The sequence below is a fragment of the Leopardus geoffroyi genome, chromosome E2 (genome assembly GCF_018350155.1).
Source record: "Leopardus geoffroyi isolate Oge1 chromosome E2, O.geoffroyi_Oge1_pat1.0, whole genome shotgun sequence".
NCBI lineage: Eukaryota > Metazoa > Chordata > Mammalia > Carnivora > Felidae > Leopardus > Leopardus geoffroyi.
The window spans coordinates 21,486,151-21,508,610 of NC_059335.1; the positions used below are offsets into that span (position 1 = coordinate 21,486,151).

General features: G+C 50.4%; 1 protein-coding gene across 2 annotated transcripts in view; it reads left to right on the forward strand.

The window, feature by feature from the left end:
• Positions 1 to 130: 130 nt before the first annotated feature.
• The window catches only part of TSHZ3 (teashirt zinc finger homeobox 3), a 72,194-nt gene continuing 49,864 nt past the window's right edge, over positions 131 to 22,460 (forward strand). Inside the window, exons 1-2 of one of the 2 annotated variants that reach the window (XM_045442579.1) lie at positions 131 to 236; positions 1,129 to 1,816. In XM_045442579.1, the coding sequence (XP_045298535.1) occupies positions 1,777 to 1,816 (40 nt within the window). In that variant the 5' untranslated portion in view covers positions 131 to 236; positions 1,129 to 1,776. Of the gene's footprint in view, positions 237 to 792; positions 868 to 1,128; positions 1,817 to 22,460 lie in introns of those variants that run through there. The other variant, XM_045442580.1, reaches the window with a different exon arrangement.

Genomic DNA, 22,460 nt, shown 5'->3' on the forward strand with positions numbered 1-22,460 from the left:
TGGGCCTGGCGGCCGCCCCCGCACCCCCCACCACCGCCGCCCGGCAGCGCCCGGAGCCAGACCCGCCGCGGCCGCCCCATTCCCGGCCCAAGAGCTGGCCCAGGGAGACGCAATCGAACCCGCAGCGCATCGATGCGCCGCCGCCCGCGCCGCTCGGGCTCAGGCTCTCGCTCAGCCGCCGCCGCCCGGGGGTCGTCCCAATGAGCTCCGGCCCACCCGCGCCCTCGCGGCCGCTCGTAAGTGAGCCCGCGTCGCCCCGCCGCCAACGCAGCCCTGCCAGCTCCTCCTCTCCGCGGCCCGCCGGTCTGGCCCGCTCGGCGCCTCAGCGACCCCAATCACCCAATCAATAATCAATTCTTTTCGCCCCGTACTGCTGGCAAGCCGGGCGCTGGGCGCGGTGGCCCCCTCTCGGGGGGCGCCCTGGGGCGGGGGATGGGCTTGGGAGCCCGAGTTCCTTCCCCCGCCCCCACCCTCCCCCCCGTCCCGCCCTCGGATCTGCCAGCGCTTGGGGTGGGGGGCGCGGCCCGGCGCCTAGGGGGCGAAGGGCGGGGTGGGGGGCGGAAGGACCTTGATCTTCCCGTGCGGAGGAGGAAACTTGGAGGCACCCCCCTCCCACGCCGACCCCCGGGACGGGCCCGGGAAAGTTTGCCCGGGAAAAAAAAAAATTGGGGGAAGTGGCTGCGGCGGGTCCCGGGGGAGGAGCCCGGGTGGCGCGGGGTCTGGGAGCAGCCCCCACCCACTCCGGCCCGCGCCCGCCTCCTCCCTCGAGGGCGCCGGCGCCCGCCCGCGGGCCCCGGCATCCCCGGGGGGTGCGGGCCCAGGCCCGGCGAGAAAGCTGGGGGCTTTGGACGCGGCGGGTGGAGAGGAGTGCGGCACGGGCGGGGCAGCCGGGGGCGGCCAGGGGGCGAGGCTGGGTGGGGAAGAGGGGCGGGAGAGGGTAGCAAGCGCCCCGGGACGAGCTGGGCCGGGCCGGCGCCGCGCCCCTGCGTGCGCGCATAGGGCGGGGGCGGAGGGGCGGCACCCCCTCCCCGGACGGGGCGGGGGTCCTAGACAGGCCCGGGGCCGGGAGCGGGGGCGCGGCGCCCCCGCGGGCAGGCGAGTGACACGATCATCTCCTTTTCCTTTAAGCTTGCCTGTTGCCGACGCCGCCGCTCCAGCCGCGCCGCGGGCAGAAGACTGGACCGCTGAGCCCCGGGCCGCGGCGGCGGCTGAGCGCCCCCCCCGGATGCCGTGACCCCCTGCCCGGGGGCGGGGGCCCGGGCAGGACCAGCCGGGGCCGCTCCCGCGCTCCTCCTCCCACCCCTCTGCCCGCCTTCTCCCCCTCTCCCCGCCCCCCGGCCCCGAACCCCGCGCACCTCGTCTGGGGACGGGGCGGGGGGGGGGCAGGGCCGCCGTTCCTCCCCGCCCCCTCCTCCTCGGGCCTCTGGAGCGATTTGTCAAACTTCCCATTCCGCCAGCAGCGCGGTCCTCCTCCTCCTCCTCCTTCACCACCTCCTCCTCCTCTGCCTCCTCCTCCCCCCGCGCTCCTCCCTCCCCGCGCCTCCCTCGCCCGCCCTCCTTCTTCCCTCCGCACGTTCGGGGATCGCGGCGGAGCGCGGAGAGGGGGGGACGCGGAGAGCCGGGGCGCAGCAGCATCCTGCGGGCGGCCGCTCTCCGGGGGGGAGGCTGAGAGCCGGCCCGCCTCGCCCCCCCGCGGGCCCGCCGCCCCTCCCTCCCTCTCCTCAGCCCGGCAGCGGCGGCGGCGGCGGCGGCAGTGGCAGTCGCCGGAGGAGCATCATGCCGAGGAGGAAGCAGCAGGCGCCCCGGCGCGCAGCAGGTACGAGCCGCTTCCCCTTCCTCCTCCTCTCCTCCTCCTCCTCTTCCTCTCGCTGCCGTGCGCCTCCGGCCGGCGGCGACCCGGCTCCTCGCCCCACTCCTCGCCCCTCTTCCTCTGCCCGCGCAGAGTAACTCCGGGGCGCCAGGCTCGCTCGCTGCTCTGCTCTCTGGGTGCGTGCGCCCGCCTCGCGTCCCGGGCGCCCCCCGGACGCCCCGCCGCGCTCGCCCTGCCCCGGCTCGCACCCACTTCGCGAGCCGCGCGCGCTCGGGGGCTAACTGAGCCCGCCTGGGTCCCTGCCTCTTCAGCTCGCCGGCTGCGGAGGGGATGGGAAGGAGCCCTCTTCGGGCTCTTTCTGTGGGGGGCGGGCGGGGTCACCTGAGTTCCCTGGGACACCTTCCGTGTCCTCCCGCGGCCGGCCGGCGGGGGGACAGCCCGGTGTCTGCCGAGCGAAAGAGAGCCGGCGAGTGAGCGAGCGGGTCCCTTCGGCCACCTTACTGCTAATCCGATTGATTCTTCATTTATTGGGCCCAAAGCGGGCAAGCGGTGGAAGGCAGAGCGCACTGGGTCTCCGTATTGTCAGATGACCGTCAAGTCACTGTTAGATGCTGGCGTTTCCTCTATCCCTGTTTGTTTTCCCTTACCCCCACCCCCTCCTTCCACTGCTTCTCCCACCCTCACCTCCTCGTAGCACTTAGTTCTGGGACGTGCCTGTCTACTCCCACCCCCCTCCCCAACCCCCGGTTTTCTTTTTCTTTTCTTTCTTTCTCTCTTTTTTTTTTTTTTTTTTTTTGCCAGGATGTCAACTCCTGTTAAGATTGAGCCGATTTTTTTTTTTTTTCTTTTCTGGAAAAAGCATCATTGAAAACAAAACAAAACCCACACACATAACATTATTTTGCAATAATGTCAGTTGGGGGTATGTTGCCTGGAAGAAGGGTTTCTGGCCCTTTGCCACCCTTGATTTGATGACTGATTGATCGCCCGTCATGCTGCTGCCTTTGATCTATTCATTCCCAATAAACATCAATAAATCACTCCCAATGGTGAGGCCAAGCTCTGTGACGTCACTAGGGCCCTGTCAGTGGAAGTTCGGGGATTTGGGACGGATTGCTGAGAGGACCACATGTGGACGGGATGTATTTTGATATGAGTAACACTCAGATGTGCAGAGGTTCAGATGCTGCCTGAAATCGGAGGGTTAAGTGGAGGTTCGTGTCTTTTCTGCTCTTTTCTTTTGGTGGAGGAAGGGAGAGCAGAGGGAAGGGTCAGGGCATTGCCTGACGCCCCACTTGGATGAAGGCGTTGTACCTGTGCCGCCCCCTGAGTGCCTGTAGTAGCCCTGGGGGTGACGGGGATGGTCATTTCCACCATGGGAGCCGGCCCTGCTGGTGGAGCCCACACACTGGATGCACCCTGGAGTCTCCTTACACAGGGTCACACAGAGGGAATGCTCTCCTTTTTTTTTTTTTTTTTTTTTTTTTTTTTTTTTCCAGAAATGTAGTTTCTCGTTCCTGCCTTAAGAAAACCCTAGAAGAAAGGAGACTTGGTTTGGGGCACATACGGCAGGTTTTGCTGTCTGTCCTCGGTGTTGCCCAAATTTAGGAAGTTTGAAAATCCCAGCAGTGGTTATGGGGAGGGTGCTGCCACTCAGGCCACCTCCTGGCTGGTGGGTGCTTCCTGCCCATTCTACCCTCTCCTTTAAATTCCAAGCTCAGGCAGTGAGCTTATCTGCCCAAAATAAACTCCAAAACTTTGGAGGACTCCTTCACAAAGTTGGGCAGTAGGAGTGTCTTGGGCTTCTTCCAGTCTTTGAAATTTTTTTCTTTCCTTTTTGGATGCACATTTTAAGGTATCTGAGTGCCTCAATCAAATGAACCATATGTGATTACATCTTTACATTTAGGTTAGAACTCTTTCTACGGTGGCTTCACCTTTTTCTCCCCCACCTTGCCAATCTGAGACTCTTCTCTGATAACTTCCTGCTAAAAATATTAGCGGAGGAAAGGTCCTGTTGATTTTATCTATCTATCCATCCATCTATCCATCTATCTATCTATCCACCTATCTATGTATCTGTCTTAAAGCAACCTGTTCCCTAACCTTTCTGCACCTTTTACAAAAGGCAGCCAGGAAATCTCAGGTCAGTTAAGAAATATTCATTATATAAAAACTTGACTGCCCGGCTAATAGGAGATGGAAGAATGGTTTTGCTCTATCAAAATGACCCGTCAAAACGACTTTGTTTCATATTTGATTTAATTGTCTCTCTCCTGACAGGCACATTCATCAATAGCTTAATGGTCAATCAGAAGTTGGCAGCCTGAGTGCTTTCTTTCTTTCCCATACCCTGGTTTTGGATTTACTTTATCAGAATGCTTCTGCCTAATGGACGTGTGGAGGAGGGGGTGGAGAATGTCTGAAGGGCTACTTATTTAGGAAGAGGGGAGGAATAAAATAAAAAAAAAGAGAGAGGGAGAGAGAGAGAGAGAAAGAAAGAACCCTCCACACTGAGGCCTGAGCTAAGTATGCACAGGCCAATAAGTGAGCTGTCTGAGGTTTTTGTTTGTTGGTTGGTTGGACAAGAAACTTCCCATTTTTTTCCCTCCCGTTTTCAGTTCTCACAGCTGCAAGTTATAAGGTTCATGCCTGCTTTTGTGGCATCCTGGGAGTGATGACAAATTGATTGCTTTGCACTGATAGAGAGAGAGTGGGAAAAAGAAAGATGTCTGCTGATTGGTAACTGGAAATCCAGTCCCCAGCAACCTTGAGAATACTCGAGAATTTTTTTTCCCCTCCAAACTGAAAGGTCCGCTCAGCCATAAAAAAAGAAAAGTTGTTTTGCCAGCTTCATTAGTGTTCACCTAATTAGCTGTAAACCTGATGGATCCCTGACAGCTTTAATGATTGGAGATGACAAGCTCGACACAGTGTCATCCAGCAGAATTAGGTTTGCAGCTAGTTTGATGTAATCAAGTTGATATTACACAGTCCTGGCTGCCTTTAGTTGTGCATTAACTCAATTTTCTGCTGCAGGTGACAAATGGGCTTTGGTACCTGGATAATCATGTCATAGGAATTAGGGCCCTTTTAATGGTCTGGGGTAGAATAACAACCACAAAGGGCTGAGAGCTGGGTAAGGCGTGCAGACGTCTCACACAGGTGCACACAGTCTTTCTATCTAGGCCAAATGTACCACTGCTCTCCAGAAGGCCAAAGCAGGCTCCAAGAATCCCTGAAAAGACGTATTTCTGTGCTTGAGGATTTTCTTTTCTTTTCTTTTCCTTTCTTTCTTTTTTTAACGGAAATCATGCATGGCTTAGTGCCTTTTCTCAAAAGGAGAGAGACATTTCTTCACCTGCCGAAGAGAAACCTGGGCAGGAGCGTCCTTTCTCCACGCGTGTAATTTCGAAGGGCCGTACGTTTGTGCTGGACAGATGTTGCTGCTTCAGAGGAACAGGGTTGCAGAGGCCAGTGTCCTTCGGGCGAAATGACCGTTGTCCCTTGCTTAAAATGTGACTCTTGCCCGTGCGTCACGTTTTTTAAACCACGTATTCTTTGAAGATACCAGAAAAAAAAAAAAAAAATTGGAGCAGTGTTTCACAGCAGATAACGTTTTATCCACTCATATCCATTTTCCGGGGTGGGGGGGGGGACTGTAAAATCATTTAAAAAAATTGCCGAAACTTGCAAACAAAACAAAACAAAACAAAACCAGTCCTCAAGGAACAACAACTCGTCACTGACCGTTTTGAATCTTATTCATTGAAAGAGAATAATCTTCCAAGGAGTTCTTAGGTGGTCACGTCAAGAGGGTAAACCTTTGAGTATCTTCACTTGTACAAAAGTGGTTTGAACCCCTTGGGTTCGGCTAGTGTGACAGATCGCTGTGGGTCCCCCGGGGTAGGATGGGCTTGTGGCAAGGCAGAGGGGGTTTGCATTGCCAGGAGACGTGGGCATGCCTGAAAGGGAGTGCACCTGCGGGTCACTAGTGCACCCTGGCCTTCCTGACTCTGGGCCACACATTGGGCGGCTCCAGAGAGATTTCCTCTTCTCTGTCAGAGGCACGTGGAGCATTCAGCAGGGCATTTCGGCGTCGGCCTTGGGAATATATTTGCTCTCAAGCTTGCCACACGTTTCTCCTTTGGGCAAGTATTCTGCCTTGTAGCAAGGTGACAAAATGACTGGTTTCGGCTGCTCTGTGATTCCTGCCCCCCCCCCCCACTCTCATTTTCCTACAAAATGGGTGGAACGATGCAAATTTTAAAAAGGAAAATCAAGAAGATGAGGGAGAAAAACAAAGAGGGCAGGAGGCAAAGGCTGTCCCCCTGGACGTCCACCTAGGGAAGAGAATCTTCCAGAATCAGCTGCTGTGCCCCCATTATCTTGACATCTGTCAGTTAGGGCTTCAGTGCTCTCCAGGGCCACACTTGATTGTGAGCGGTGGATGTTGTCATTTTGTTCTCAGTGTTGCCTTGAGCGCGCTCATAAGCGAGCGATAGTCAATAACTGACGTATCAGTACTCTTCCCTAAATTGTCTCACACGTCTGCGTTTTCCCTCTTTTTACCAAAGATTGTTTTGTAAAGAGATTACAATGAAAGGTGGCTGCTCAGGGCCGTGGGGTTGCCGGGAAGCCCAGGTGAGTTCCCAGAATTAAAGCCCTTCCTGCCCCCCCCCGCCCCCCCCCCCCCCCCCCCCCCGCCCATGTCACCTCCACTCCTGGGGTGTCTGGAAGGAGAAGGATCACCTTGAGGGCAAAGTGCCTGCACCACTTTGCTGGGGGGGCTTCCCCCCCTTTGACTCGGCTTGTGGCAGAGCCAGGCTGGGGCGAGGGCTGCGGTCACAGGCAGGGAACAAGAAGGGAGAGGAGCCGAGTCCCAGTCCTGGTGCCCAACAGCCATGTTAATCCAGGGACATGTCTTCCGAGGGCAGTTGGTGAGGCTTTCCTGCTGGCCCATTTTTATTCCTGCCTGTCGCTGGATAAACTATAAAAATAGCTTTGGTCTGGTAGTAAAAAAAAAAAAAAAAAATACTAATAATAAAAAAAAATAAAGGAAAGAAAAGAAAAAGAAAAAAAAAAGAGAAGTAGGGTGTGTGTGTACCCTTCTGTGTTTGTGTGCAGCCCAGTTAGGGAGAGGGGCCTCTCTGTCACAGCAGCTGTTTTGTGACACCCCTGCAGCATTTCCCCACAGCCCGTGGGGAGGAGCAGGACAGAGCAGAACAGTGGCATCACTGAGCCCAGACCTTCTCAGGTGTTCACTGTGTGTGCATGCGTGCGTGTGTGTGTGTATTTTAGTTACGCTCCAAATTGTGGTTTCTCTGTCTGAAGTTAAAAATGAAAGGTGAATACAATATATTGTATTTGGTAACAATGATATGGACTGGTACATCTAGACAGATAATGTGCAGTTGTAATTAGACTCAATAGACAGGCAGTCATTTTAAAATTCTTTGACACATGCATAAAATAGTCATATAATAAGATAAGATGACAATTTTATGTTAGGTTGATAAAGTGTCCCGATACATGCATTTAAATGTCTGTAAGCCTTTAAAAAAATCCAGACAGATTAATTCTAGTTTCCAGTATTTGCAGTTAGTCATTAAATTAATTTTTAAATCCTACTAAACAATGGCTATGAATATGTTTTTTTTTTTCCCCCCCTTCTAGATTTTTTACCTGAATTGCAGAGAATGGATACACAGGCTTGGTAGCTTTCTCTAATTTTTCGACATTGGTAAACAATTACATTAGACATGGGCATAAAAATTCAGTTTCCTGTTTGTAGCTAGAATAAAGGTCTGCATTTTTGGAAGTAAAAAAAAAAAAAGTTATAGAGTATAATCTGCTTATGACCACTTGCCTGAACAACTGTCATACTCTAGATTTAGGAATCTTTATTAGAAAGATTACATAGTGTCCTTGACCAAATATTGAATATTTTATAAGCCCCATTTAAAAAAGAAGACATTTCAAGCACATACACTTGATTTGATCAGCACTTAGATTCTTGGGTTTAATTACTTTCAATTCTGTAAATTATTTTAGTGTTTCAACAGGAGTGGCCCCAGTGATGTATCGAGGGGAGTAAAAAGGCATTTCCCTAAAGGTCACGTTACCTGGACTTTTCGACCGTCTTCATACCTTGTTTTCTCAGATGTGCAAAGGTGTGGCTCTTGAAGAATAATTTCAATTTGTTTGGGCTTAATGATAAATTATTAATTCATACTGTCAGGACACATGTTATTAATTATGACGGTGTTTTCTTCATCCAGAACAGCTGTTGGGGAAACAGTGTAAGTTCAGATTGTCTTCAGGGGGAGGGCGCCAAAGCAAGGAACTTACCAAGTCCTTGTCATCATATCTTGGTCCCCTTGCTTTGGGAATAAAGCATTGCGGGGGGTGAGGGGGGGGTGGGGAGGGAGTGAAAGGGAGAGAGAAACCATTCATTCTAAACCAAGATGTACACCAGCAAATGCTAACTAATGTACGTTTTCTGAAAAGCGAGCCTAACTCTCCAAGGTCTGTGAGTTCAGACCTGAGCTCAGAATCCCTCAGCTGGGATTCTGAGGTGGGACCTGCTCCCTTCCCAAGTGCAGGTTTGAATGGACTGCCCTCTTCATTGCACGAGTGGGACTTGTTTTCTTCTTATTCTTGGGTAGACCAGAAGGTCGTGGTCACAAGTTCGTGGTGGCGGGAAGCAAAATACTCTGAGCGTTTGTTGTTCCCCAAACTGGAACCCATCCTTAATGGAGGGCAACGCGCCATTTGGTAATATACGTGAAATGACTTCAATTCATTTACTTTTGATTTTTACCATTCTCATCATTAAATCTAGCCCTATGTATTCAGTTTCCTCTGAGTTCTTTGAGAAATGCATGTTGCATAAAATAGGCAATTTTTAATGAACAATTTAATGTAAATGGGTTTTGAATTTAAATTAATATTAATGAAGCCTTGAGTGAATTTATTTTGCATACGTAAAGACTTGTAAGTCTTTCACCCATGTGCTTTCTCCTTTATGTAGTAACATTGGTTGGTGGGATTAACTAGAGCCTTTTAAAGATTTACACTTAAAAAAATTAAATTGATTTTATATGTCCAATAGCACCAACATACTATTAGGCAGAGGTGTTACTTAATTTAAAGAAAATATACCTCATTTCCTATTAAACCTCTCAGTTTCCATTACCCTGTTCTTCCTGCAAGCTGCCGTTGCTTTGGCGTTGCTGCTGGGGAAAATACATACCAACAATAGTTACTACAATCAAGATGTTTTCTTTCTTTGGCTTACCTCTAATGCATTATGTATCCTGGAATGATGGGAAGTTCTGTAATTAATTCTGTTAGATGTAATTGCTATAATCACTTTGATGTTACACATAATAAAGGTAATATGGTAAGCACATAAAAAATATAAACACCTTATTGTAACACTACTACTAAAATTCCTTCTCATCAAGTCTGGCTTATAAGACCAGTGTTCTTAACTGGTTTTGGCCATAGGTGACAATTTATCCGAGCCGTGTTCATTGATATTCCAAAGGAGAGTCATTTATTGGAAAGGATGGGCCTTGTCTTGGAGAGATCTCCAAGCTGGTTGCCTAGGAATCTTAATGCCCTTTTCCTCAAAGATGTGGCTAATTAGAAAAGGTGACCATTATCTTCTGTAGAGGAGAGGGGTAAAGGCTTCCCGGAAGTGGCCATGGAATGAGGTAAGAGGGTGGCCTAGGAGGGAGAGAAGCACTCTGAGACGAGAGATGGCAAAGGTTTTAGGTCCAAAGAGTGCTGTTCTGAAGGTTTTCTCATGGTGTGGGATTATGGGAAGTGTGTGTGTGTGTGTGTGTGTGTGTGTGTGTGTGTGTGTGTGGCAGGGGGAGCGCACAGGCACATTCAAGCACAAGTTCGTGGGTAACCAGAGAAGGCCACCTTTCTGTGAGAGACATTGGTACAGAATATATGGTTTATTATCGTTACAGTTAGTATTCTACACCTTTCCCAGGGGATCCTGGGGGCCGTGCCTAACTGTCGCACCACATGCCAGGGGCGATGTTGCCTGTTGGGCAGAACCTGAGTGGTATCTGTGACCCCTCCCCAGGCCTCGGTGCGCCTACCCTAGATGCGGGCTACCAGAGAACAGAAGAGAACTTTGCCTGAGACCCCAAGCACATCCTCCTTGTGGGATGTTTCCAAACATGTGTAAATTACTCTTTGCCAGTGCAGCTAGCTTGCAGGAGATGGAGAACGTGGTGGTTAAAGAAGCTTGTCGTTTGATTTTTTTTTTTTTTTCCCCTCTGTGGACATCCTGGAGTCAGACTCGCTCGGGCATCCATGTGACTCCCATCATCAGTTTGCACCCTGTCCCGTGTGCTACAGAGGTCACGAAGCCCCGTGACCTGGTGTCAGCGTGAGAGTTTGGATGTGAATTCCCCACATTTATATTTTGTTTTTCAGTGTGTTATAGGCGACGAAGCGTATGAGTCAGTCATACACAGAAATCAGAGAAAGTGTACGTGTGAGCAGAGAGGATGCCAAAATCTCTTTGGAGGAGGAACGGGGTGTTTTCAGATGGCGGTGAGATGGACAGTGACAGCCGTGAGTCCCTAGACTGTGCCCTGGGCCCGCCGAGCTGTCTGGCCGTGGCTGTGGTCAGCTGGGTGCAGACCAGGCCGGCAGAGAGCAAGGTGCTGCCACAGACGGGCTGGCAGGGCCTGCCTCCTGGGCGCTGGGCCTAAGGCACCCTGCCTGCCAGGTGAGAGGGTCCTGGGTCCCTGGCGCTGGCCTGGGCTGCAGTCAGGCAGTCACCAGCCCTCCTTCGGTGAGCCTTGGCTGGTTTTGATGGCGAGGATGATAAAAGGTCTGAGAACTCCATAGGCCCCTGTAATCAGGGCCAGCACTGACATCCTTCTCAAGTTTGACAGCTTCTTCCTTTTCTCTTCTCACAGCCAAGCCTTTCTCAACCGAATTTCCCCGCCCTCCCCCTCTCTCCTCCCTCCCTGCTGCCTCTCACCCCTTCCCTCCCTCTTCTTTCTGTGTGCTTCTCTCCTGTTTCATGTTCTTGATCAGTCTCAGATGCCTGGAATTATTTTTTTTCGGGCGGGAGGGGGAGTGTTGCTTTAGGTTTGTGGGTTGGGCAGGTGTGAGAGGAAGTCTGTGTTTTTTTTTTTTCTTTTTTTTCTTTCTTTCTTTTTTTTTTTTTTTTTTGTACTGTAGGCCTGTTGCTAATTAATGTTCCTCCATAAGATTCTGTCGGAGTTGAGTAATGTTTTTGATCTTTATGCCTGATAACTGCATACTTAATGAGATTTCAAAGCTGTGAGTGCAGCTCCCTACAATTATTGACAGATGCCTTTTCTTTGCCATTGGGTTCAGCTTCATAAATCCTCTTGCCGTAATGAGGTTCAGCAGTGCCACCCTGGCAGTGAGCTAATGAAAGGGGGGAGGGTGAAGCGGCTCATGGCTGTCTGACACATTTTTTTCCTTTAAAATTTACTATGCAGATGTCAAGCTGCGGGACGATTACTTCAAACATGCTAATTTTTATCTTGCTTTTGTGTCAGCCCTTTGCCATTAAAAAATAAATAAATAAAAGGACTAACCTTACTCTCCACTTAATTTCTTTCTTTCTTTTTTTTTTTTTTTTTCCCCGAGTCACATTTTTAATAACCCGTGGTGTGTGACTGCTGGGGACTTTGACACGCGCGTGGCCTTTTGCAGGTATCCAGTGGCAGAAGCTTTTTTTTTTTTTTTTTTTTTTTTTTTTCCTTGCCATTGGAAGGGCAGGGCGAGGATAAAGTGCGATTTCCCCAGGCCTCCCATCAGCCTGCCCTAAGTATGCACTTGAAACGTCGGAGAATTCATTTCAGAGTTCTGGAACTAAATCCTGGTGGAGAAGAGCTGCACCATGCCAAACAGTCGATTTCCTTTTCAGCGGAGTCATACATCACTGACCCACCCTTCCCTCCTGACAGAATGACATATGTCATTTATCATATGGGCCCCAGCCAGACAACGGGGAGGGGAGGGAAGCCCAGTCCATGTGATGCTGTCTCCTCCTCCCAGTACTGTACCGTTGGCTTGCAGAGAGAGGCTGCTGATTTGGCGAGAGGGACCGGGAGGAGGGTGGAGAGGCAGGGGCGAGGAGAGGCGAGAGCCTGCTCCGTGTGGATGGCTGGCTGGGTGTGTGGCGGGCCCAAGATTGGCAGAGGCAGGGAAGAGGTTATGTTCTTTCGTATTATCTGCTAAACCACACTGTTCGGCCTTTGACGCTCTTCTGACTCTCCCCCCACCCCCATTCCTTTTCTCCTTTTCCTTCTTTTTTTTTTTTTTTTTTTTTTTCCCCCTTTAGTAGTCAAGGAAAACAGCAACAGCAACAACAACAACAAACCAGGGCTGACAGGTATCATTCAAGCCACCCTGGCTTGTGAGGGGTGGTATAAATGAATCTCAGGGCTCCTGGCTTCACATGATTCAAACGTGCGTTATTGAAGATGGATGTTCCTTAAGAAAAGATTGATGTTAGATGCTGGGCTTAGGGCGCCATTTATCATTTTGAATATTATTTAGACTTGCCGTGTAAACCTGTAACTTGAGAGTTGGACGAGCTGGAGCAGGGTAGGGGCCTGTGTGTGTGTGTGTGTGTGTGTGTGTGTGTGTATCTCCATCGATTGGCCTTGGGTTCTCATTGCTGCTGACCAAACACGAGCCCTCCCATTTACAATATAGAAGACACGCCGCCCCCCTAAAAAAGTGAGGGGGAGGTTTTAATTTTGAGTAATTTCCAAGGACGTTTTTCCAAGGGAAAAATGAAGTATCTGTGATTTACGCTAAAGCTAACAGGCAACTTCTCTCTCTCTCCCTCTCCCTCTCTCCCTCTCCCTCTCTTCCCCGACAGAGGCAGTCACGTACGAAACATTAAAATATAAACAGAGCTGCAGTTGCTGAAGCCAGGACCCTTGCCTGATTTTTTCAACTCTGTGACATGCTTTTTTTTTTTTTTTTTTTTTTTTTTTTTTTAAATCTGTATCTGAAAAGCTTAGCCCAATATAACTATTCAAAAAATACTGGTTGGCTTGGTTAGCAGTGTCAGAATGAAGAAACAGACTTCCATGTCTCAGGAATACTTCAGATAAAAAATGATCTTCTGTGGCTCCCTGCCCCTGCTCCCAGCGGCCTCCTCCCCTTTTGTGTCTGTGCTCTGTCCCCCCTCACAGGCCCCAGCAGACCCCCACCAGGACTGATGTGGACAGCTGTTTCCAGGCCCCGCCGGCTAATCACTTCTGGTTCTTTTGCACCCTTGAGCTGTGCTCCCGGACACCCCCACCTACTGGAAGTAGTTAGGGACGCAGGCTGGCTTACCGACGGAGCCCCCAGCCGCTGGGAGAAATCAGCCGAGCGCCAGCCTTTCTGCCTCTTCTGCTGCAGAGGCCCTTGCTGCCAGCTTTCCCCGGGCGCAAAAAAAAGAAAACAAAACTGCTGGCCTTCCTGCTCAGTCTCTTCACTAGCAGAGCCCCGATAGCGCACATTTAATTGGCAGGCGTTCTATTAAATATGTGACTTTATTTGGGTCTGCTAATTAAATGTAGGGCTCCTTGTATGACTTAGAGTGTGGACATTAATTTAAAAAAATTGATGGGACAGAAAGTTTTAGGCTGCAGTAGTTTTTTATCTAAAGGAATGAGAGCCTAGAATTGGCGGAAGGGCTGGATGTTCCTATCTTGCTGCTTCTGGGACAAACTTTTCCCTGACATGTAAAAAGCCTGCATCTGCCTGAACAGAAAGAAATGGAGATGTGGCTTTTTCACTCACCAAGTCCAGGCAACTTTGTGTGTGTGTGTGTGCGTGTGCGCGCGTGTGCACCCACCTCTCTATTTTAAAATAACTTTATTAGCATCCTGACACCTTGCATGCAAGGATCACTTTAGGGTTCACTTGCAGTGTTGCCCAGCTAGTGCCAAAAATTGGGTAGAAGCACCGTTACATCCTTTGTCGGTACCTGGACTCACATCTGACTATAAAAAGATGATGGTGTTTCTTGCTGAGACTTCATGGAAGAAAGGAAAACTTTGATCCTCTGCCCTTGCACTTGGCCAGTGTTGGAGGAAATTGGGAGTACAAGTGCCAATTTGCAGGAACAATTGTAAACACCTTCGATACAAATGGCATCGGCCCATTTTTACTGATTAGAAAAACTTTGCTATTAATAGGTGCAAAGTCCATTTCAGGTATAATTGGTAAGGAACTGAGTGCACTCATGGGAAGAAACCTTGTTTTGTTTTTCGTTCGCTTTTCTTCTTATCCCCTTTTCTCAGTTTTATGGCTGGAGACATGATTTATTGCAGCCATCCATCTTGGGGGCTCATCCATCACACCCGGGTTGCTAGGCGATTGTGGCAGCAGCTGTTTGCTCTGAATCAGACAGAAAAGTTGTCAATCATCAAAGGCAGGTGAATAGCATTAGAAACACGCTATTGTCAGACGGAATAATTAATCAAAGAGAGAAAAGATAATTAAAAAGATATGACCCTTGCAAGTACTTGCTCTGGGTTGCCTGGAAGAAAAAAAAAAAAAAAAAAAAGAAAGAAAGAAAGAAAGAAAAACTGCCTGGTCTTTTCTAGACACTTAAGCAGCTGAGGGCTGATAAAATATGCACTCTGCAGTGCATAGTTTTTAATTAATTGAAAAAGGTTCAACATTCAAAGACGATGCTGGAGAAAAGTCCGATTATGAGCAGAAGTAATATTTATTGTTTGCATGAAGGGCTTGACACAGTTCTAACTTTCTGTCACAAATGTCCAGCTTCCCTGGCTGGAGGAGGAGTGGGCTGGGGTCTTCAGGTAGCATCCCTGCCTCTGTCCTCCGGGCTCCCCTGGCTGTCACGCCAGGCTGTTGGAGAGAGCCTCAGACCCGAGGATCTCTGCTAACCTGGACCACATGTCCTTCCACAGTTCTGGTGGGCTGGAACTGAATTCGTTAGATGAAACAGGAATTCTTCTTTTTTTTTTTTTTTTTTTTTTCCCTTAAATGAAGGTGGAAGGCTCAAAAAGCATGCCATACAGTCTACCTGCAGGCTCCATGGAGAGAGCTCTGTATCACTTCACCTGCCTGGGAACATGCTCCAAACAAAACATGCTCTAGGTCCCAAAGGAAAATTGGTAATCCATCTTGGTGTGGCCCCACGAAGCGTATCAGTGACTCCCATCCCGAGTGATAACCTGGCATCACATAGGGAGAAGACCCTCCCAATCACAATCTAGAAATAATTTTGGGTGCCCATTTCAGTCTCAAAAAATATTCATAGATTAGGAAGTCATCCTTGCCTTTTCTGAAGCTAAAATATTCTGGAGAAATTGGAAAACGTATTAAAGACTAGATAGAAAGTGGCATATCTGGAGTTGCTTTTCAGTTAAATATGCTGCAAGCCCTGAAACAGATCTACTCTTTTATTTTTGGATACTATGCTTGATTTTCACACCGTTCTCTTCCCAAAGAATAGCAGGACTACTAAAATTAGCAGGAGGAAAAAAGGCTTGAATATTAGAATTCATGAGAAGGAAGAAAGCAACACTTTTTTAGTTGGGACGCCGTTTTCAGGGTTCACCAGATCGGAACACTGGGAGCTCGATCCCTAGGTTCCCCTTACACAGCAGCACCGCAGATGAGTCGCCGAGCATCCCAAGGGAGTCCCCGGGGGCTGTGCCTCGCGGTGTGACGTCCACCTTCTCCCATAGTGCACCGGGAGCCCCCTAGGGGTGACACAATGCTGGCCTTTTTTTTTTTTTTGGGGGGGGGTGTGCGTGTGAAAGAGAGAAATACCCAGATAAGAAAAAGCACCTGCCAGGCTTACTGGAGCCCTCACAGGGGTCTCACCTGTTCAGGTGGCTGGAGGAAGTGTTTCTATTCCGAACTTGACCTCCAGGAAACTGATGGTTTTGACTTCGAGTTACTACCTGGGTCCTTGAGCCAGTATCTCCTTGGTGGCCTTCTGAGTTCTCCAGTCAGACTGAGAGTTTCCTAGCTTCGTAGCGGTTGTGTTTGAAGTTCAACATTTTCTTGGGCATTTTGCCCGTTCATTCCCTGCCCGGGCTGAAGGGCCGGGAGGCCAGTGTCGATGGATCCCTGGCCCGGGCTTGGGCACTTCCCTGAGATGTCCTGGGGATCTCAAGGGACCCGGGGGTAGTTCCTCTCGGCCCTCCAAGAGAAATTTTTGCCGTTGCCTTCTCCCCTTTGCAAACGATTGCCGAGGAAGCACGTTGCCTAACGTCAAGCCAAGGCGATTCCAAAATGTGGTGGCTCGTCAGGTGAGGGCAGAGGGAGCCAGTTCCCTGGGAATCATTTCTGGCAGACTTACGAACTCACAGGTAAAAAATATCAACCTTCGGTGCTAGTGAAATCAGATGGAAATTTGCCTTCTCTTAAAAAAGGAAAACAAAGAAAGATGGGGAGGGGAAAGGGAAGTCTTTAAGTTTTGAGAAGTTCATGCAGGTCATTTTTTCTGGGGCTGTGGTTGGGATCTGACGCTTCTTGTCCTCCCAGGTAACCCCTGGCATCTGTTTCAGTGACTCACAAAATAAACTAGAGGCTGAGGGTGGGGGTGGGGGGAGGGAAGAGGGAAGGGCAGGTTGCTTATTCTTTGGAGGAGGTTTTGGTTCTGTGAGCATCCCATGTTGGCCACCATTTGAGCATCTGTGTCCCTGGATTATTGTTTCTACGACAAGGGAGGGGAATACATATGGGTCTCTTGTGTCCGAAGGGGTGTTCCGGGGTAGAGCCACCTCGTCCAAAGTCACGTTATGGCGAGAAAACCTGGGACTCCACCAACCTCCACGCCAGCTTGATATTTGAATGTCGTATCTACGTGATACGCATTTCCCTCTTACGGTTCCACGAGACAAGGTTACCTGGAAGTCGTTTTGGGTTTTCCCAGCTCAGCTGCCATAGACTCAGAGTAGGCTCGGCCCCACCCGGCTGGCTCTGCCCGGAGCCTTAGGATGCCATAGATCGGAAATAGCAAGAAAGCACAAATTAACCAGCGTGACTCCCTGTAGGTAAAGACATTCCGAAACACTTAAAAGACCTCACAACACCTACGATGCAGTTGTTATTACTCATCTGCCTAACGGAAAGCTTTCAAAAGGGGGCACGGGTTCGTATTTGCAGGAGGAGAAGATGGGGTTACCGGCAGGTTTCACGTGGTGAAATGTTCCCCTCTCTTGGCATTCCATTTCCTGCCTTTGTTTTTGCTCGAGGCCTGTAGTAAAATGGCTCTTTCATATATATTAGTTAGCGAGTACTACATCGGTGTAATATATGAGCCTGCGATGGTGTTATTTTCTCTCGCTTTTCTGTATAAAATAGTAAGGCAGCATGGACACTGTGCTACGTGACTGAGGTTCCTACTGAGATGGTTAGGTGAATAAGTAATAGAACAAACACATAGTCAGCTGGGCAGAGGAAAATAAATAAAATAACAGCATGTTCTTGGTTCTCAGAGCCATGCAACATGAGTTTGTTCAAATTGGGTCCTGGAGCTGCAGACTTTCTGATGAAGTGTGGGTGGGGAGGGAGAAAGGTATTATTTGGAAACACATGTACTCGTTCCTTGGGAAAGAAGTGAAGTATTTAACATTTCTCCAAGGAAAACATCTTTCATTACTTGACGTGTGCTGCGGTAATGATTTTTCAGTTCAACAAACAAGTACTTATTAGCGTTCGCGCGGGAACCTGGCGGAGGTGGATGGCAGGGCCATTTTTAACGGGAACTCCCTGGCCAAGGTTAAAGGCGCCTGGCGGGTCGCAGGTGGTCCCAGTGCCAGCTCTCTGGTCCACCAGCAGACACGCTTCACAGCTCCGGCCACACAGGGGCGCAGGGTCTGCTCCTGAGCCCTCTGGGCTCATGCCTGTGGCCCCTGCGTGCAAGTTGGGAGGAAATCAGCAAAGCTGCTTTTTGTGTTTGTGTTTTGTTACAGACAGAGCATTCGGTGGTACTCACCTGATGGTTTAAAATGGATTTGCCTAGAGAGATAGCCTGTCAGGAGTTTGGCCAAGGATTTGCTGGTTAAATGGACCGTGTGGGTTGAAGATGGCAAGGGGGAGGGAGAGCCTGCTGGGCGTTTGTGTGGGTGAGTGGGGCTGCCTTTCCCCCTCCTGGTGTCCGTCCCAGGTGCCCCCTCTGGCTTGAACAGCAGTGGGCTCCTGTGCCCTGTGGGAGCCTCCTCCTGAGTCCAGGAAGTGTTGGGAGGGCAGCTGCCGTGCCCTGGGCTCTCTCTGTTTGGGGGCGGAGGGGCGCGCGGGGTGGGCGGGCCCTTGGGTATGGTGTTCGCCCTCGATTTTATTTCTCCTGTCTTTTCTCATATTAGATGGGGAGGCTAGCCAGTGTAATGGCCTGCCAAAGATGGCTTTTTCCTGCTTTACCTTTCGTCCCTATCGTGGTGTTCACGAAATTATAAATAGTGAACTGCGACACTTCGCATAATCCCCGCATCACCGCTGTCTGCACTGGAATCCCCACCACGTGGAGAATGAGTAGGTAGGGATGGGCGGTGGCTCCTTGCAAACTTTCCCTCCGCATCTCGCATCTCAGTTCCCGGATACAGCTGATGACTTCAGTGCATCACCCCCGCTCCCCAAATCCCGTCTGATTGTAGGTCATCCGCCATCACCACACCCCCAAAGACGTGATCTCAGTTTTCGTCCCATGAGGACGCTATTCCTGGGGCGCGGGGAGATTGCCTTCGGCTCTGAGAACGCTCCTGCCTCGTGGGCCCTGCAGCCGCGTCAGAGTGGGGAACGCAGCGGTTCGCACTGTTTATACATTCCAGGAGTATTAAAGCAGTTAGGTTACCGGCACTGTGGCAGAGCTTGTGGGTGCCGTGTTCCGGGCTGGGCCTCCGTAATCAGTTACCGAGCATATCGTGAAATTCCAGATGCAATAAGACGGTTGATGACGATTATATTGTCAGGAGGCACGGGGCGCAGCCCGCCATCGACAACTGCAGGAACGAGGGGGATGAGCCAGGGTTTAGACTATGGGGTTAGAAGCCGACAGAGGCTCTTCTCAACGGAAGCATAATTTTGCCCTTGGGCGGCAGTGGTGCACATTTTTTTTGTGAACGGAAGCATTCGTTTTTGGGGACCCAGCCACAGTGGGGAGAGCAGCACGTGTGTTTCATTTATGTCTACCTTGAGGTTGTCCCAGCCCAGAAGACGCTGGACGGGGCGCGGGGGGAGGGGCGGTGTCTTGGCAGTTGGGGAAGCGGGCATGACAGGTGCTCAATAGCTCTGCCCTTAGAAACAGCCTCCCCTCCTCGTGAAAGTACGGCGTGCTCCGGGGTGGAAATATAAAATGGACGTTCTGTGAAAATCAATAGACTGTCACAGCTTGACCGGACAGCTTCGCCGCCCTGGTAGGTGGCCACTGGTGGACACACGCACCAGCTAGAGCGCTTGGCCACAGCGAGACAGCTCCAGCTTCTGGTTCCCAGAAGCCGTGTGTGGTTCCCTCTCCCTGCACATCCATGACATTTCCAGAAAATGCATCTTCTCCAGAGGGTTTAGCTTCCCTCCATTACAGCGGCGCCCAGCAAGCAGAAGAGAGCAGCAGTTGTAAAGTTTTGTGGCACGTTTTTAGCCACATCCGTTGAGAATTACGGTGATTGTTTAGGTGTTCGTGGGAACACGGGTTACTTTTTAGAAACAGTTCACGACGGACGTGAAGTAGTGATAAAGACAAAAAAAAGGATAAATAAATGATTGCAAGCTATGGAAGAAAATTAATGTCCCCTTTTCATTCGTCAGTGCACCAAAAGTAGATACTAAAATGCTTACTGTGGAAATGATTTTGCAGACGTGTTTTCTAAAGTACCAGTTCAGGTGAGTTCATGAGGGCTGTTCATAGCCCTGTGCATATTTCCCACATGTGCCCTGCTTCTTGGATGCTTTGGTTCAGCCAGAGTCTCTCTTAGGGCAAGGGCACATTGCCATTTCCCTCCTTGAGCCCTCGGAAGGGTGGACAGGGTAGCCCTTTTGGTGGCTCTTGACTCTGCTGTTGAGTAGGGCCGCTCTAAGGTAGAGGAAGATTTTTCCACAGGCTCTTGTCTGCTTGGAGTGAGCTTGACAGGGTCTGCCTTTCCCGTGTCCCCCCGCCACCAGTGGTTGGGGATGTGCCCATCTATGCCCTCAGGGCCAGGGGCCATGGGGCCATCGAGTGGGTACGCCAGTGCTGGGCATCCCATGCCCTGGGGCGCGGACCACCTTCTCTAGACGGAGCTGCCCCCCTGCCAACGGGACCTACTGGGAAAGCATGTTTCTGAGCACCTCTGTGTCCGGGATCGCCCTCCCGCGTGGGCTGCTTCATGACTGATAGGAGACAGTTCCCAACATTTTTTTTTTTTTTTCCTTTTTAAATAGAACTTGACTACTTGTTAACAAGCTCATTGCTGTTTTGAGTGCAAAGGGATGTGGACCACACAGCATGTCAGCAACCTACATTTGTCTGTGCACTCGTCACAGTTACGGGCGGGAGATGGTGGAGAGGAGGGAATGAATTGGAGAAGTCGCATTTGGATGCTGCTGGTGGGAAGCTGTGGCCGGTGATGGGGCAGACTGCAGGCCGGGGGGCCGGGAACCGACGTGGTGGGCATCGGGAGCTGGCAGGCGGGACTTGGCCGCCTCCCAAAGCCTCAGCGTGCGGCTCCCCATCCAGCCGTGCGGGCCAGCTCCCTCGGTGCTGCCCCTGTCCTTTAGAGGTTTCCAGAAGGCCTGAAGGTGAGGCGGGGCAAGAGACTTGAGGTCCGTCAGGTTCGCTGCTGAGAGATTTTTGTGAGGATTTTACTTTTTGCCCCCCGACGTAAGGCTGTCGTGGAAGGCAGAGCCGTTCCAGAGAGAAACCAACCTTTCAGTAATCACAAAGCAGCTTTTATGAATTAAAAAAAAAAAGAAAAAGATCTTGACCCTCTTTGAGAGGAAATAAAGGAGGAACCCAGTGTAAGGAAAACAGAAAAAGCTGATATTACAGTTTTTGTGATTACTCACATCCTAGGCTGGAGCTTGAGGAAGCCAGTTATAATGGAATTTCATTTTTTTTTTTTCTCTCTTCCTATTTGTGCCTCCGCTCTCTTATTTTTCATTAGAATGAGGAGTGGTTCGTACTTGGGGGAAAAAAAATGGGGGGTGGCACGTGGTCCTTATTCGTAGCTGCCCGAAGGCCGCTGGTACCAAAGCTAGGACTGTGTGCCCTTGAAGTTAATTCTCCACCTGTGGGGGGCGGGGCAGGGAGAGAAGCCGCACAGCCCCCTCTCCGTCCCAGACACGCCCAGGCCCCACGTGCCTTCCTGGGGTCTCTCCTGGACCTGTGGCCTTGACGCCGGCCTCTTACCCAGGTGAGCAGACAACCCCAAAGGCCGTGAATAGTTCACCTGCAGATACTCAGAGGTGAAAAATCGAAAGCCATCTAGCGGTTAGTTATTATTAGTAGCCGCCTTATTAGCACCGTTTTTTTTTTTAAAGATTATGTTATCGCCGTGGGTGCGCAAGTTGCTGGTGGCCTTTCACCCGTTCCACTGGTGAGCCGCGAGGCCGGGACTGTGACCAAAAGCAGACCTGCCTTCACTCTGGCTAAATTAAATAAATATTTGCGCAAGCACACTTTGGTGTGCCTGTTGTGAGGGCTGACCTTCTACCACTAATTTCTTGCTGTGCTCTGGAAGATCGTAATTGTGGTAACATGATATAAATGTAAACTTTAGCTCTGCTTACACAGAACACACCAGACAGCTTGACACCTTCATTTCAGCGGTAAGAAATTACCATTGTCTCTTATTTCTTGCTCCGAGCTTAGGTGACCAAGCCACGAAGTAATTACACAATTAGGGTTGACAGAGCAGTTCCCGTAACATTTCTTCCCCTTAAGTTTGGGCGGCTCCTTTACACTCCACGTTTTCCATACCTTTGTCATTAATAACAAGATATCCATTTTCAGTGCAATAAATGTGCTTGCAAAGACTGGGAGGCTTGTACGATTTAACGAAGATACAGGTGCCTCGACTTCTACGAGTGTGGCTCTTTGGAGTTTACAGGTAGACGTGGGGGGAGCCGATGGGCTGCCCCTCCAGGGGGATGACTAACGGGCCAGACACAGGCGAGCGGTGGTGGAAATTACTCCTATGTAGGCGACAACCGAAATAGAGATTTCGAAAGGATATGCAGATAGGGGACATGGCTTGTTTGGGAGGCTGCCTCTTCGAGGCGGACTCCCCTTTCTTAAGCTTCCAGATCCCTTTTTATTCTTCAATTACGGCATCTGCAGGAAGTCTGAGGTGTTGTAATTAATGGCTACCGATGTAAGATACAGTCGGTTTGTGGAGGCTCATAGTAGGCCTGGCTCTCACTTAAGGAAAAATAGTAATGGTTTCTCCCCTTTTCCGTCACTGGCTATGAGAGGAGAAAGACCTTTCCTGCGACAGAGTAACGGACCCGTTCCTTGTCATTTAACTGGCCACTCCTTGAAGAAGACATTCTCAAAACTTCTATTTTAGCACCTCTTGATCGTGCAGACAAGCCTGAAGCTCTGATGGCTAGACCAGGCTCAAGCCACAGCAAGTTAGCGCTGCCTCTGTGTGGCAGCCTGGCTGGCCCGCGAGAGCCT